Consider the following 14,787-nt stretch of genomic DNA (forward strand, 5'->3'; position numbering starts at 1 on the left):
ATATGATTGCAGTCATTTAGTTTATTTATCATAAAGTTCAAATTTGATTAAGGGAGGCCCCGATCATCCATCGACGTCATCTGAGAGAGAGAGAGGGAGACACAGAGAGAGAGAGAGAGGCGTATCCCGGGGAAAGGGATATTACTGTGGATCTATTACGGATCCGATGCACTTGTTGAGCGGGGAATATCGGCAGGGTTGAAACAGGAAAAACAACCTCTCTGGGTTTATTTCTGACTTGTGTCTTGGACCCAGTTTTGATAAAACAAATGTTCGACCTGTGGCACTGACTTCCTATTTCTGCGACTGTCATCTCACAACCTCGTGGGCCTGGATCTCAGAGATTAAACTAAATCTATTTTTTCAGCCACCTGGACCTGACTGCGCGGCAATGTTCCTCTCCACATGGAAATGTACAGGATGAGCCAGCCTATGGTTTACAACTAGGTGAGCGGGAGACGAGCTGACCGGTGTGATGAAGGATCGACTGGCTGAACTGACCGCTGTAAGTGTTTTTGTTTTAGCTTCAACTTCGTGGACCGTGACATGAAATATCATAGCTGCATTAAAAAAAAGTCACTCAAACACATTTTCATCCTCGTAGGGCGCTCCACAAACAGAAGAGGATGTTGCAGTTACAGTTAACCAAGATGGATTCATGGATAGCTTTTTCAGAAGGGTGTGTACTACTGTGACTTCCAGGATGTGCATTAAGACTAAAAATAATAATAATTGAAGACACTGATGAGTTCTTGACTTCTTTATCGGTTGGTGTAGGTGGAAGAAGTCAGAGGACTCATCGATAAGATCTCCATACAAGTGGAAGAAGTGAGGAAGATCCACAGCATGGTCCTGTCAGCACCCAACACAGATGACAGTAAGTTTGGGTCGTTTAGGACGTTAACATCCCTTAGGTTTTTTTATTGCTTTATTTTTAGAAATGCATGGATGGAAGTTGTCTTTTTGGGCACAGAGTCAACGTGCTTCAGATGTCTTCCTTCCTTAGTTGCGATGAATGGCCGGCCGACCGGAAACCTGTGAAGGAAATAGCACTCAAATTTGTATCAAACCTGACAAACTACTGTGAGATTCAGGACCCAATCAGGGATTTAAACATGCTGTTTTACTAAAAAATAATTTCTACAAATTCCAAATGGTTTAAAATTATGACCGGAACACAAGATCCGAATCAGTGTCTTGCCTTCTTTATTGTGTGAGTGGAAAATCTGGCCACAGGATAACTCAGTTTACTTTGCCATGGAATCAGTTAATGTAGTTCATCACAGTGTCCATGACGTGGAAATTGTCCTTTATTTTGTAACCTCTCCATTATTGCCTCGGGGTCGTTGCCAAGTGACCAGCTGAAATCAGAGCAGATCAAATATTTGGATTACCTGGATGACGACTTTTCTTCTAAACAAACTCAAATCTAACACGTTTCCTGTTTGTGTGCGAAGGAACAAAGGATCAGCTGGCTGCACTGACCAATGATATCAAAGGGAATGCCAATGTGGTGCGAACCAAACTAAAATGTGAGTTCAGCTGTCGTCCACATTTCTTTCATGTGTTTCAAATTGTGTAACGATGTCATTTTTACTTTTTTGTCACAGCCATTGAGCTGAGCATGCCCAAAGACGATGCTGCTAACAGGGCCTCCGTAGACTTCAGGATCCAGAAAACACAGGTCAGGATCTCCTCACACACGCACACTTATCACATACCTGATCACACGAGGACCCAAGCGCTACTCTCTCAGCTGTATGCAGAACTTCATACACATAAAAGCTGTTTTGTTTTTATTATAAATAAATCCAGACATTATAACTTCTGACTATCCAGCTCTCAGCTTTACTTCTATATTTTGTTGATGGTATATTTCTCTAGTTTAAGAGCAAAAACTGTATGATTAACCTTCCAACATGTACTTTGTATCTTGTACTTCTGAAGGTATTAAGTGTTAAAACTTTGCAGGGGGTGACATGATGGTACAGTTGTTAACCCTGTTGGCTCACAGCAAGAGGGAGCTGGATTTAAATCCGGTCTGGGTACTCTGGCCTCCCACAGTCCAAAGAAATGCACTGGGTTAGATGAACTGATTCTAAATGGGCTGCAGGTGTGAACATAAGAGTGAATGGTTTTCTCTATATGTGTTACCTCTGTGGCAGATTACTCTGCTTCTCCCCTTAAAACAGCTGGGATAGGCAACCCTGAGCTGGATAAGCAGAAGTCTGGAATGCCTGCAGCACATGATCACTTTGTGTCCCTGTGTTTTGACTTGTCCTCAGCACACTGTGCTCTCCAGGAAGTTTGTGGAGGTCATGACCCAGTACAACGAGACTCAAGTATCCTTCAGGGAAAGAAGCAAAGGAAGAATCCAGAGACAGCTGGAGATAAGTGAGTGACAAATAATTGTACTCCTGTATCTGAATAAGCCCACGAATAATGGGCTACATTAACCACCAATGGATCACCATACAGGACTTGAATTTAATGACACTTTCAATTCTTTTGACAAACTTACAAAAGTAGTGCTAAAAAGGCGACAAAAGAAGTAAAACCCCCATCTGTGTTAGGGCAGGATCCAGGAAACAGACCACACCAGCTTCCTCTTTGCTTCTCTGGACACCAGCCTTAGTGCTGATAAACAGAGAAGAGCAACAGCGTAGGGTTTCTGCAACACCCAGACACTAAATTTCCAGTGTTTTGGAAAGAAATGTACTGATAATGGTTCCCGCATTAGCAACATATAATGTAGTCTCATTAACAAATATTCTATATCAAATAGAAATGATTGTTTAGGTACATTAAGATTCATATTTGTTATAACTCCAGATTTGTAATATGCTTTCTGCTTATTCTGTTAAGTCCTCGCTGTTCAGTATCCCTGTAACAAACAGGCAGATCCATTGTATTAATACAATGAGTAACAATGTGAGTAACAATAGTGAAAAGCAAAAAAAATAGGGTTGACTCCCAGAGCCAGTCCCTGCGGCCGGCATTAATGAGAGGCTCTAGTTCTGCAGACGGGCGAGCCTGATACTGGAGACGCCTCTCTGTGTTTGCGTTGCCTGGGATACGAGCAGAGCACTCAGCGGCCTGTGCAACAGTAGTTCACCTGTCTTTGACCAGACTCAGTTTGTGCTGTCGCAGAACACCAATAACTGACACCGTTCACAAGTAAAAGCCTTGATGTGTAGCGATGAGCTGAGCGCGTGGTGTGTTTTGCTTTGAGTGTCTCTCTGAGGAACAGCCACCGGTAAAGGTGTGCGATATACAGTAAGCACCTGCACAGCGGTCTCTCTCTCCAGGGAGAGTACTTTACAACAGGAGGCATGGTTGCAGTAAAAGAAAGCCCTCTGTTTGGAGAGATTGTTTCAGGAGCTTTGGGGGGGTTGTGTGGATTTCCTTTGTACCTTAGATAGTTCTTATGCAACCCTTTGGCATGAATCCACTGACAGCTGCAGCAGGCAGAGATGGGGCAAAAGAAATAAAATATATTCAGAGGGATTCTTCCTCGTTCCATAATGAGATTTAACATCAAATGAAGGGATATTACTTTCATGGGTGGGAGCAAATATACATGGTCCAAAAAAGTCACTTTTGTTAGGAATGCCAAAACTTATGAATCAAATAAAACTGCCAGACAATTTTTAATTCTTTGTTTATTTGTTTAATTCTAGCTGGAAGAGTGACCACCAATGAAGAACTGGAAGACATGTTAGAAAGTGGAAATCCATCCATCTTCACCTCTGATGTACGGTTTCTCAAGCATTAATGTGCTTGCTTGGTAAAATGCCACGACTGCCATCTAGTGGCTGATGAGTAAATCTTTTTTGCAGTTGGGGTTGTGTGCCGATGGGGTGATTTTGGATGGATTTTTGAAGGTATTAAATCTTTCTCCCTCAGATCATTTCTGATTCCCAAATCACACGGCAAGCCGTGAACGAGATAGAGTCACGACACCAGGACATCATGCGCTTGGAGACGAGCATCAGAGAGCTCCATGCGATGTTCATGGACATGGCGATGCTGGTAGAAACTCAGGTAAGAGCCTCATGTGAGTGGAAACTTTCACAGGCAGATCTGTTGGTTTTTCTTTTAAAACTTGTTTCTAATATTGTCTAATTGGTATATCAGAATGGAGCTCATAGCACAAATACCAGTATCAAGTCAGAGGTGTGAAACATAAGGCCTGTGGGCACTAAGACTTGTCCAGCAAGGACTCTAATCTGGCCCACTGGACAGCTTTGGAAAATGTGAAGGGGTGCATAGATTTTGAACTTTAGCTATAATTTTTCGGCTTTTTCTTAACAACACCCCCCCAAATTGTCATTCACCATTTATGCCAAATAAGTAATAGATACAAAATTAAAGGACATAAAGTTCCTGTTTTTCCTCTACTATAGAAATTACTGTTTTTTTTGTTTGTTTTGATTTTTCATGAATTAACGAAACCTTCGTGTAGTTTCAGTGGTCCAGCCTGCTTAACATCAAAGTGGCCTGTATGTGGCCCACGGTGTGAAATAGGTTTGACATCCCTGCCATAAATAAAAGCATCTGTATTCATTTACAGGGGGATATGGTTAACAACATCGAGAAAAATGTCTCTAATGCAGCTGAATACATTTGTCGCGCAAAGGAAGAGACCAAAAAAGCAGTCAGGTACCAGAAGAAATCCCGGAGGGTATGTGCTCCTTTCTGGTTCTTTCTTGATGCATTGTTAAAAATACAAATATTTGTAAAGGTAAATTTGATATAATATTCTGGTCTAAGCAGCATTTCTTTTCATTCATGAACTTTAAATAACACAGTCTTCTTCTTCACTTGCCAGAAATACATTATTCTTGCCTTTGCTCTGTTGATCCTGCTTGCTGTTATTGCACTAATTGTCGGCCTGTCTGTCGGACTAACCAAACCCCCTGCATGAGACCTCCTGTGAGGTAACAACACTTCCACACCCACAACTTCCTTTTCTTGAACCAAACATCCATCTCTTAATTTATGAATCTATATTATACATTATGTTTATCTGCCGAATGCTTCACTGGATCTGCGGTTTCTCTTATGTAGCCAGTTCCTCTGACTACTCCTTTCTCCTGTTTTTGACAGAAACTTCTCTATCTTGCCATGTGTGGAGGTTTCATACTTTTACTCATCATAATAGTCGGAGTCTTTGAGTAATGAATTTCATGGTGTGCAGTTCCACAGCAGTCAGAAGTGATGAAACTTTTACAAGCTTCATAAGAAGACTGTCAGCCTCCATCCAGCAGAGGTGCAGGACGGATGTCTTTTTTCCCCATTATTGTTATTTTTTTTAAAACAATGACTCCTGATAACACGGCAACCGACAGCTGATATTTGGAATCGATACATTTTTACGGTAAAAGAAAGTTTTATTGTTTACATCACTTCACTACATATGAAAAAAGCAGATCTAGCATATTTACATGATGGACACAAATGTTGGTGTTAATTAATACCTTTTCTTAATTAAAAGAAAAAATAATCAAAGCTTAAACCTTAGCAGCAGATGCGTATATAGATATAGATCTGTTTGTTTCATCTTCCCGGTACCCCTGCTATTCTTGAATGCTTTTTTTAAATTTCATTTTTGCCTGTCCAATTAGAAGCATGCATTCCTTCTCGTGGTCAGCAGAGTCCAGTGCAACAGATTTTGGTGGGGAAAATATTCCTCGGCTCCTGAACACTTTCCTTTGGAGTTAATGGCCTCAGTTGCCAGTTTCATGCCTTAATGAAAACATGGTGCTTACAAAATATATTTTAGCCAGCAGTACCTACACAACTCCAATTTACAAAATAAAGTTGGGATAAAATGTAAAAATAAAAGCAGAATGTAATGATTCGCAAAAGCAAATCCTCATATTTCATTCACTATAGGACACAGAAAACATATCAAATGTTTAAACTGAAAAAATTTATGAAAGAATAAAGCATTATTTATTCTGAAATTGTTCCATAATTGGTCTTGCAAATTGGTGAGCCTCTTCTCATCTTTTCATGAAGTTGTAAAATGTTTAAGTTGAAAAATCTGATATGTTTACTGCGAATTTATAGAATTGGAGTTTTGTATGTACTGATGAGAGAATCAGTAAAAAATACTATACTCCTGGGTCAGGGATGCCTTGGATCAGTCAGGAGTGACCAGGTCATCTTTAATCTCATAACTTGGGAAAATTCATTCAAGGTTGTGCCGGCAACTTTGCTGCACACATCAACGATACTCTGAAATTTGTTCCTATTTTTGATGAGTTTTATTGAATAAAACTGGAAAAGAGGTGGGCATACTTGTCATAACAGAAGTAGGTTGTAAGATTGTGGGATGTACCACTTCAAGAATATCTGCTATTCTACCTTCAAAACACAGCTCATCTAGCTACTGGTCAGCTCCAGTCTGTGTGTACTTTACTGTGCCAGAATAGCCTTTAGTTTTGATTGTTTGCTATATGCATGTAACTAATCGGATGTGACTGGGACATTGCTCTAGGTCACAGAGTAGTGGTCCAGCAGTAGTCTGTTTTGTGTGGTTCTAAAGTTTCACACCAAGGTTTATATTTTCACTGCAAAAATATATCAATTCCAAATATCAGTTCTTTCTCTCTTAATTGTAAAACATCATAATTGCTATCAGCCCTGAACAAAAACGCAACAGTCAACACACAGAACCAGTTACAACAGACAAGAGCGCCATCGGCCCCTGTGTTATGCTGTGCACGTCTGTGCAATACAGATTACTGATGTTCTATATTGCTGCCATTTCCCCCCCCCATGTTAAATAGATTTTTTTGTGCTTAAGAAACAGTTTGACATTTTGGGAAATGATTTGGGTGATTGTTGAGGGTTCGATTAAAGGATTAAGTGTAACTTGCATGTTTGAAGTAATAAACATGCCACAGACACTTTTTTTTTTTACCCAGGCTAGGATAGGTGCTGGCTGCTGCTTCATATTAAACACAGACATGAGAGCATATCAGTCTTTTATCATTATTTAATAAAACTACAACAACTGCCCAGAGAGTGGCACACTGGTTAGCACTGTTGCCTGCAGCAGGGTTCAGGTCTACCAGCTAGCTGGGGCCTTTCTGTGTGGAGTTCACATGTTATCTCTAGGTACTCCCACAGACACACATGGGGTTTGTTTAACTGACTGTAGATGAATGATCGTCTTTCCCCAAGTGCTAGTTCGGCACCCTGTCCCAGGTGTACCCTGAATTGTGTAAGCTGATGGATGTCACAGTTTTATCAAACTGCTGCTTTAGTGTCAAAACATGTGACCAGCTCACTTCTCTGTACACTGATGGCATACTTTGTGTTTACATGTTCAAGTAGATGCTTTATCCTTTTTACCTGTTGTGTATATATATACTCTTATTTGTGTGATGTGAATGTTAAACTACTACAGCTCAGGAGACCTTTAGGAATTTCATGTAGTCACATACAATCCACTGTTATACTGTAAATGTGCCTTCTTGACATTTTAATATGAAACCTTAACTTATTCAAGTGCATTTGTCACAGCTACTGAGTGTGATGACTGAAATACTGCTGTGAAAAGAGTCATGCAGTAATGTGAGACTCTTGGAAGAATATTTCAAGAACACACATTTTTATTTTGATACTTTTTTGTTTTTCGCTTGATTTTTGTATTTTATACTGAAAAGACAGATATTAACTAATGCAATAAATAAAAAATCCAGAATGAAAAGTCCTGTCTTTGTTTATTTTCTTAAAAACTTCTTAGTTAAATATACAGGGGGGCTATCCAGATATTTAAAATAATAAAATAAAATAAAATCTCTGACTAAGACAAAATTAGGGGTATTTTGCCTGCTCTAATAACACTTCAAACATTTGGACGTTCAGTTTGTTTAAAAGAAGCGGAAAGAAACAGAGGCTGCTGTTTACTTCGGGCCTAATGAGTACTTTGCACAAAGCACTTGTCTTCTGTGTAATCAACCAAACAAGATTAGTTAGGAGAGTGGAAGTGAGTCCCTGGAGGGTAAGATCTTTTTTCCCTTTCTTCTCTTTTTCTCTCCTTTGACTTCGATCAAAGGCTCTTTCAGAGGTGCACTTTGAGTGAAATATCACAGAATGTCCTTAAATATGAACTCTGGGACATTTTTTTTCCCCAAGTATTCATCCTACATGTCAAATCAGGGGACATTAAGAACTGTGATTTAACTTGGTTGGTTTGGATGAGTAATTTCTGTGGAAATATGTCAATGTTAAAGCATGGTGAGTGATAACAAAGTGTATTTTGAGCATTGACTAATTATTTGGATTAGTGCCTTTTCAAATTTTGAATAATAGTTTACTGTTAGTCATTAGTGGGAAATCTCCCACAATCCACAGAATAGATTGAGAATTGTAAGCAGCCATCTGTCAGTTTGAAAGGGGAATTATACAAATATGAACATTTTATGAACCATAAATAAGAGATATTTAAACTTCTTAGTGACTCACCACAGCAATCATGATGTGGTGGTCATCTTCTACCACGGGTCAGCAGTGCTAAAGAAATATATTAAACTGTCCTGTTACTGCAGTTTTCCGTCAATAAAGGTAATACTCTGTTCTTACTCTGCTGTGCTCAGTGTTACTCACCAGCAGAGTTTGATCAAAATATCGATAGTATTGATACCACTCCTGGTATTGGTATCAGATTGATACTAGCGCGATAGGCTCGATACTTTGTTTCTCAGTTCAAAAGTATTGGTATCAGTAATACTGGCCCTGTATTTACTTGGTATCTGTACTAAATTTGCAGTATGGCACAGCAATACTTACAAGTCTCCTCAACTGTGCTAAATGTAATACTTTACACATAAAAAAATTTCTTTTAAGTCCTTGCATTACTTACATCATAGTCCCTACTGACCTGTAACGATGAGTAGCGATTGGCTGGAACAGGTATCCTCAACTACCAGACCAACTTTTCTTGACTTCGATGAAGGTGAAGCTTGAGGGGCCTGTTGAGATCAACATTTTGTAAGAGTGGATTATAAGCAAGCCAGAATAATTCAGAGTTATAATTCAATTGAAATTCATTTAATTTCAGTGTTATTTATAGTGTTAGCTCACTCGCCACTGGATGTGATGAAAGTGCAGGGGGATTAAAGAAAACAACAGCAGTGACATTTGACCTCCGTCGTGAGTGAAAGCTGGAATTATCAGTCAAAATAGAAATCAATATGCCAAATGGAGAACAACTTAGCTTAATGCTACTAGTCAAATGCAACAGGGCTGGAACACTGGTTCATTTTCTTTCACCAACCTCCCTTGCTAGTAGTGCAGTTAGCTTTGTGTTTGCTAATCAGCATGGAGAGAAAGTACAGTGTTTGAAGTTCAAATGTCCCAGTTTTACACTGGGACCTGAAAGCAGCTCACATTTGTGGATCTGTGCGAGGTAGGCCCCGTTAGGCTACGTTCACACTGCAGGTCTTAATGCTCAATTCCGATTTTTTGATCAAATCCGATTTTTTTGTGTGCTTGTTCACACTACAAATAAAATGTGACAGCAAACGCGCTCTAGTGTGAACGCTCAAAGCGGCCCGCATGCGCAAAGGAAGACGTCACACACAACGCGCTCTGTTTAGACCCAGAGCAAACAATATTGTTTGACTGATGGCCCTTAATATAAAGACTTCGGACTTTACGTTTCCAAATTTTTGCTTTAAATTATTCTGTTATTTACATAATAATGTAAATACATTACATTTACATAATAATGTAAATAACCTAATAATGATCCTTATTGCAGTTTTAGAGAGGAGCGGTGCTTCAAAGGATAGTTGCAGATTTCTGTCAGAATCTGCAGATTATACAGTACAAATAAAATGTTCACGTTATCTTCCCAACAGTTTCACTAACATCTACACTGGATGGCCAGGAAGCGTTCGCGATGGCTTCTCGGGCGCTTCTCCGGCGCTGATAGTTGGCGTCTGTCTTGTGTCAGTGACGTAAAAGACGGATTTAATGCGACATGACCGTTCAAACAGCAGTCGCTTTCTAAAACATCGGATATGTATCGGATTCAGTACCACATATGAAAGTGACCCAGATCGGATTTGAAAATATCGGATTCGTGTCGTTCACACTGTCATACCATGATCGGATATGGGCCGCATAGGGTCAAAAAAATCGGATTTGATGCGCTTTCTCCTGCAGTGTGAACGTAGCCTAGTCTCAAACTTGATCTGTTCGTATCGAGCGATTCGTTCACACGTATTTAAGGTTTTGTGAGCAAGCGAGCGAGAAGTTACATAAAGTTTTTCGAAAGGTAAAATTATCGGATTCGTGAGCTGACCATAAATCCTTTTCATAAAGCCTTTGGCTTAAGCAAGAGTGGCCAGAAAATTCCAGCTCTGTGCGGTGGTCTGAGGTCAAACTTAGAAAGAGTGCGACATGATTCCCAAAGAGCAATCAGCTTGGCATGTCTCAGCACTGGATGCAGTGTGTTCTTAAAATATTTGAGGAAGCTGGACATGTGCAAGACAGAAATATAAAGTAGCAAGGCTAAAAAGTTATCCACTGCAGTTGAGCAGTTTCTCTAATTCATGTCTTTAAGAAAGCGTTAAAAATGCAGGAAGAATTTGACACAGGACCTGAGCGATGTGTCTGACCCTTCAGTTGATTCATATGCTGCTCAGTGAAGCCTCATCAGAAATGATCTCAGTGGAAGGGTTGCTGTCAAGAAGCCGTTATTAAGGAAAAGAAACAGGGAGAAAAGTCAGCGGTAAGTACACAAGAACCAAAGTCAGTGGCAAGAGGTCTTATGGAGTGATTCATCCAAATTTTAGTTCAAATCATCAAAATGTACAGAGGAGATCAGGCGAGAGGTGAGTGACAGTGAGTGTCTACAGCCAGGGTGGAGGTGCTGTCATCAATTAGGACTGCGTTTCAGCCAGTGGTGTTGGGGATGTAGTCAAAAGTAATGGAATTATGAAGATATAACAGTACGGTCAGATTTAAATGGACCATACAATATGCCCCAAACACTCTGCCAGTGCGGTAAAAGCATACCTGGATAGACAAACACACAATGTAACACTATCAGCCATGGATTGGCCTCCCCAGAGCCTGCACTTCAACATTATTAAAGCAGTGTGGGATCATCTTGACAAAGAACAAAAAAAAGGCAGAAACACCCAAAGAAGAGCTTTGAATGTACTGCAAAACCTGCCTGAGTTCAGGCTGTGCTGAAGAATAAAGGTGTTCATACCAAATATTGATTTTTCAAGCTCATTAGAATTATGGAAATTCTGTTTTTGTCTTATATATTGTATTTCCATGTATGTTCGCACATGTTTGAATAAATCACTGCACCTATTTCCCATTTTCCTGGAAAAAAATAAAGAAATCAAAGGTGGCTCAAGTCTTTTGCACAGCGCTGTAGTTCAGTATATTAGAGTCTAACTGGAATTGGAGCTGTCAGGGAAGAAAAAGTCCTCGGCTAATAAGTCTACTCTGGGTTTGGAACACGCTGGTCTAGATGACACAGTGGAAACTGTGCTGTAACTCATGACCATTAGACTTCAGGGTGTACTTAGTCTGGAGTCGCATTAAGGCTCACAGCTGCTGTAAATCACAATTTTAGTTTGAGAAAAGCATGAATTTTAAACTGTAGCCTAATGCAGCATACACTATAAAATAAAACTGAGCTTAATATATTTTATGATTTCCACAGTTGATATTTAAAGCCTTTAACACTTTCTATGTGCATATAATAAGAAGAAATACATATAAATATATTGACTCATGACTGTTTTCAATTACAGAGGTGTAGTTTTATGCATTTTGCATTTCCTGTGGCAGCTGTGTCATCTTTTCTGTCTGTGTGTACTAACAATAATCCAAATCCATTATTATGTAACTCCGTTGAATACAGATATTTATAATCTGAACATGCTGGAGATCATCATCCGTCGCTGCTGACCATGACAAGCACTTGGGGAAGCATGCAAACTGTTCTGTCATGGTAGGTTATTGCTTGCACCAAGCAAGAGATGAAATGTGACTGATGCAAGGCTTTACTTGACATCTATTTTTCCATGTGCCAGGGGACGATGGGTTGCCATAAGACTTGCAAGGTGGAGAAACTCCTGAGACAGTCTCAACGGGAAGTAGTGTGGAGCCAGAGACAAACGCTAGCCACAGCAAAGAAGAACAGCTGGATGAGAGGCACGGATAAAGTGAGTGTGGCGTGCTGTTTGAGTGTGTGCTGGTTGCTAAGCTTTCAGTGAATAAGATTTAACAGTGTCTGGACACTGGGTGGATCAGAATTTGTTGATGCCTGCAGCCATAATCTGACCTCATCCCGCGCTCCTCAAACAAGATTCTTGACTGCCACTGAGGTTATTATTAACAAACTCAGCCACATGCACCTCTTAATAATTGTTTTGCCTCATCTAGTTAGCTATTAAATTATTAACATAACAGCGTAAGTAGTCATTGCTGCTCATTAAATAGACTTAAAACGGATAGCTACAGTTAATATTTGGACACATTTGTTTTGTACACCACCACATAGCTTTTAACTCAATGTTATGTGAATGGAATTGAATTGCAGACTTTCAGCTTTAATTCAGGGGATTTAACAAAAGTATTACATTGACTACTTTAGAATTAAAACCATTTTTATTTATTTTGTATATGTTTTTCAGCCAGTGATTGCCTGAAGTCTAGAACCCATGGACATCACAAACGCTGTTTTCCTTACTTGAGATGCTCTGTCATGTTTTTAGTGAAGCCATCTTAAGTTGCTGCTTATACGTTGTTGTTTTTTAAATCACCCTTTATTGCTCTGCAGTCAGGTGAACTAGCACTATATCCCATTTCTTTGGCTTGAGAAACTCTCGGGTTTCTTTCCAGTATGCTCTGGCTCATTATCCATTTGATTTTGAAACACTGATTTTGAAGCCATGTACGCTTCAGAAGTCATCCTGTTTCTTCTGTCAGCAGTCACATCGTCAGTAAACACTACTGAGCCAGTTCCACTGGCAGCCACATGTACCCATATCATAACGCTGCCTCCACCATGTTCGGCAGATAATATGAGCTGTTTCTGTCCTTCTCCATACTTTTCTCTTCCCACCATTTTGGTACAAGTTCATCTTAGATTCTTCTGTCTGAAGATTTTTTTCCACAACTGTACAGCTGTGTTGTTTTTTTTTTTGTTGTTTTTACAAAGTCTAATGTGTCCGTCCTGTTCTTGAGTGGAACCGTTGGTTTTCACCTTGTTGTAGGCCCTCTGGACTTTGACAGTGGCATGACTATGTTTTTGAGAGAGTGTTCTTGACGCTGTTAGTTGTTGTGAAGGATTTTTCTAAACAGCATCACGTACTTTAGTTTTCTTTGGTGCTCTTTCTTTATGGTTGGCCAGTGAGTTCATTCTCTTTAAGAATCTATGGATTGTTGATTTGGCCACTCCTAAAGTTTTTAGTGTCTCTCTGATGGGTTCAGTTGGGAAAAGTAAAATGTTTTCTGATTTTTCTGTCTGTTTCAGGCTCCCTTTTAATTTTCTTTTCAAAATGCACCACATGTTTTGAATAGTGAAAAGTCTGGACTGCTGGCAAATCAGTTTAGCACCTGGACTGTCTGCAGAATGTCTTCCCATCTTTACTTCTGAGGACAAATCCCAATACAAGATATTTACAGTCTTTTCAACTGTTTGTGCTATAATTGCTGACATTCAATTCAAAATAAACATATATATTTTTTAAAAAGTACATATTGTCACTTTCAACATTTTCAGTGTTGGGTAGTCAGTTGCTTTTGCTGCGATAAACTGACAATCCAGAGTGTGCCTTCCCTCTTGCCCAGATAAATTGGGATAGGTTGCAGCACTCCTGCTGCCCTGAATTAGATAATCAGTTAAGCATATAGATTCATAGACGCTTTAAATTAGATGATACGAAATGAAGGCTAAAGTAATTTTCCAACATTTAGGCTTCTGTCACACAGGCCTAGAGGTAGTTTGCAGAATAATATGTATTCCTTGCGTGGTTGGTGAGTGACTGCTGGAGGTTGTTGGTCGTCACTAGTTGCCCGTATTTGCATGGTTCACCTTTAAAGAAAAGTTAAAAGAAAACTCGTGCTTTACAGTGACAACCAACCTGGTTCAGTTTCACTGCTCCTTAGCAAGTAGTTGGTGAGTATTTGCAAACAAGTTGGCATCTTCCATTCAAACTACAGGTGACTGCAGCAATCTGCTCGTAACCAAAGCAATCACAAGATCTTTGGTGCAGCAGAAACTGTCGCTAGGTCAAACTGGTCAGCTAGCAAAAGTAAGCTACCTCTAGCAAACACTTGCCATTCGATTAGTAATACAATTTTTCCTTATTGACCCGTGGTTACCAGGGGCCATCTACACTGGAGCTTTATGTTACAGTCGTGCTAGGGAGGTTTGCAGCATATCAAAAACTATTATTGGTTGCCTCGAACCAGGTGACCTCTGCAGTCCCCTTGCGATTGGTTGCCCAGTAGTTGAGGACGTTTCATACTCAAATACTTGCAATAGGCTGCTGAATGAAAACACTGAATACAATTACCACCGCTTTTCCAAATCTCAAAAGAGGTTGCTGTCCTGTTTTTACTCTAGTGTCACTATAAGCCATCACCCAGCAGAGGGACAGGAGTGTGATGATGAGATTAGGCTGAAGCGCAGCAGACGTGGGACATATTATTAGTCTAGCACAAGTTAAACGCAGAGACAGAAAAGTTATTTTTTGTGTTTTGTACTTTGACCCTAATCACACTAAACTCTGTGTT

At 39.8% G+C, this 14,787-nt stretch overlaps 2 protein-coding genes and 1 long non-coding RNA gene across 6 annotated transcripts in view; 2 read left to right on the forward strand and 1 right to left on the reverse strand.

Moving 5' to 3' along the window:
* Positions 1 to 122: 122 nt before the first annotated feature.
* stx2b (syntaxin 2b) lies at positions 123 to 7,723 on the forward strand. 2 transcript variants are annotated; one of them, XM_005473087.4, is made up of 11 exons: positions 123 to 505; positions 605 to 679; positions 778 to 877; positions 1,458 to 1,532; positions 1,611 to 1,684; positions 2,286 to 2,394; positions 3,681 to 3,754; positions 3,907 to 4,044; positions 4,574 to 4,684; positions 4,832 to 4,940; positions 5,110 to 7,723. In XM_005473087.4, exons 1-10 carry the CDS (start codon positions 476 to 478, stop codon positions 4,925 to 4,927), a joined length of 882 nt encoding a protein of 293 aa, XP_005473144.1. In that variant the 5' UTR covers positions 123 to 475; the 3' UTR covers positions 4,928 to 4,940; positions 5,110 to 7,723. The 2 variants fall into 2 exon arrangements, with proteins under 2 accessions (XP_005473144.1, XP_005473145.1); XM_005473088.4 differs by lacking the exon at positions 4,832 to 4,940 and having other exon boundaries at positions 124 to 505.
* LOC102077538 (uncharacterized) lies at positions 1,208 to 10,686 on the reverse strand. 2 transcript variants are annotated; one of them, XR_003213158.1, is made up of 4 exons: positions 10,623 to 10,686; positions 8,897 to 8,987; positions 8,482 to 8,529; positions 1,208 to 1,361 (listed from the first exon to the last, which is right to left on the reverse strand). It is a non-coding gene; the product is annotated as an uncharacterized LOC102077538 (long non-coding RNA). The 2 variants fall into 2 exon arrangements; XR_003213159.1 differs by lacking the exon at positions 8,482 to 8,529.
* The window catches only part of rimbp2b (RIMS binding protein 2b), a 97,610-nt gene continuing 93,437 nt past the window's right edge, over positions 10,615 to 14,787 (forward strand). For both annotated transcript variants that reach the window (XM_025896882.1, XM_025896889.1), the window contains exons 1-3: positions 10,615 to 10,753; positions 11,906 to 11,995; positions 12,078 to 12,209. In XM_025896882.1, coding sequence (XP_025752667.1) covers positions 11,993 to 11,995; positions 12,078 to 12,209 — 135 coding nt within the window. In that variant the 5' untranslated portion in view covers positions 10,615 to 10,753; positions 11,906 to 11,992. The remainder of the gene's footprint in view (positions 10,754 to 11,905; positions 11,996 to 12,077; positions 12,210 to 14,787) is intronic.

This window comes from Oreochromis niloticus, linkage group LG12 (genome assembly GCF_001858045.2).
Source record: "Oreochromis niloticus isolate F11D_XX linkage group LG12, O_niloticus_UMD_NMBU, whole genome shotgun sequence".
NCBI lineage: Eukaryota > Metazoa > Chordata > Actinopteri > Cichliformes > Cichlidae > Oreochromis > Oreochromis niloticus.

Coding starts and splice junctions, on each gene's coding strand:
- stx2b (XM_005473087.4), top strand. CDS start 476: ATGAAGGATCGACTGGCTGAACTGACCGCT. Junction 1,685..2,285: donor TCAGGATCCAGAAAACACAG/GTCAGGATCTCC, acceptor ACTTGTCCTCAG/CACACTGTGCTCTCCAGGAA. Junction 2,395..3,680: donor CCAGAGACAGCTGGAGATAA/GTGAGTGACAAA, acceptor GTTTAATTCTAG/CTGGAAGAGTGACCACCAAT.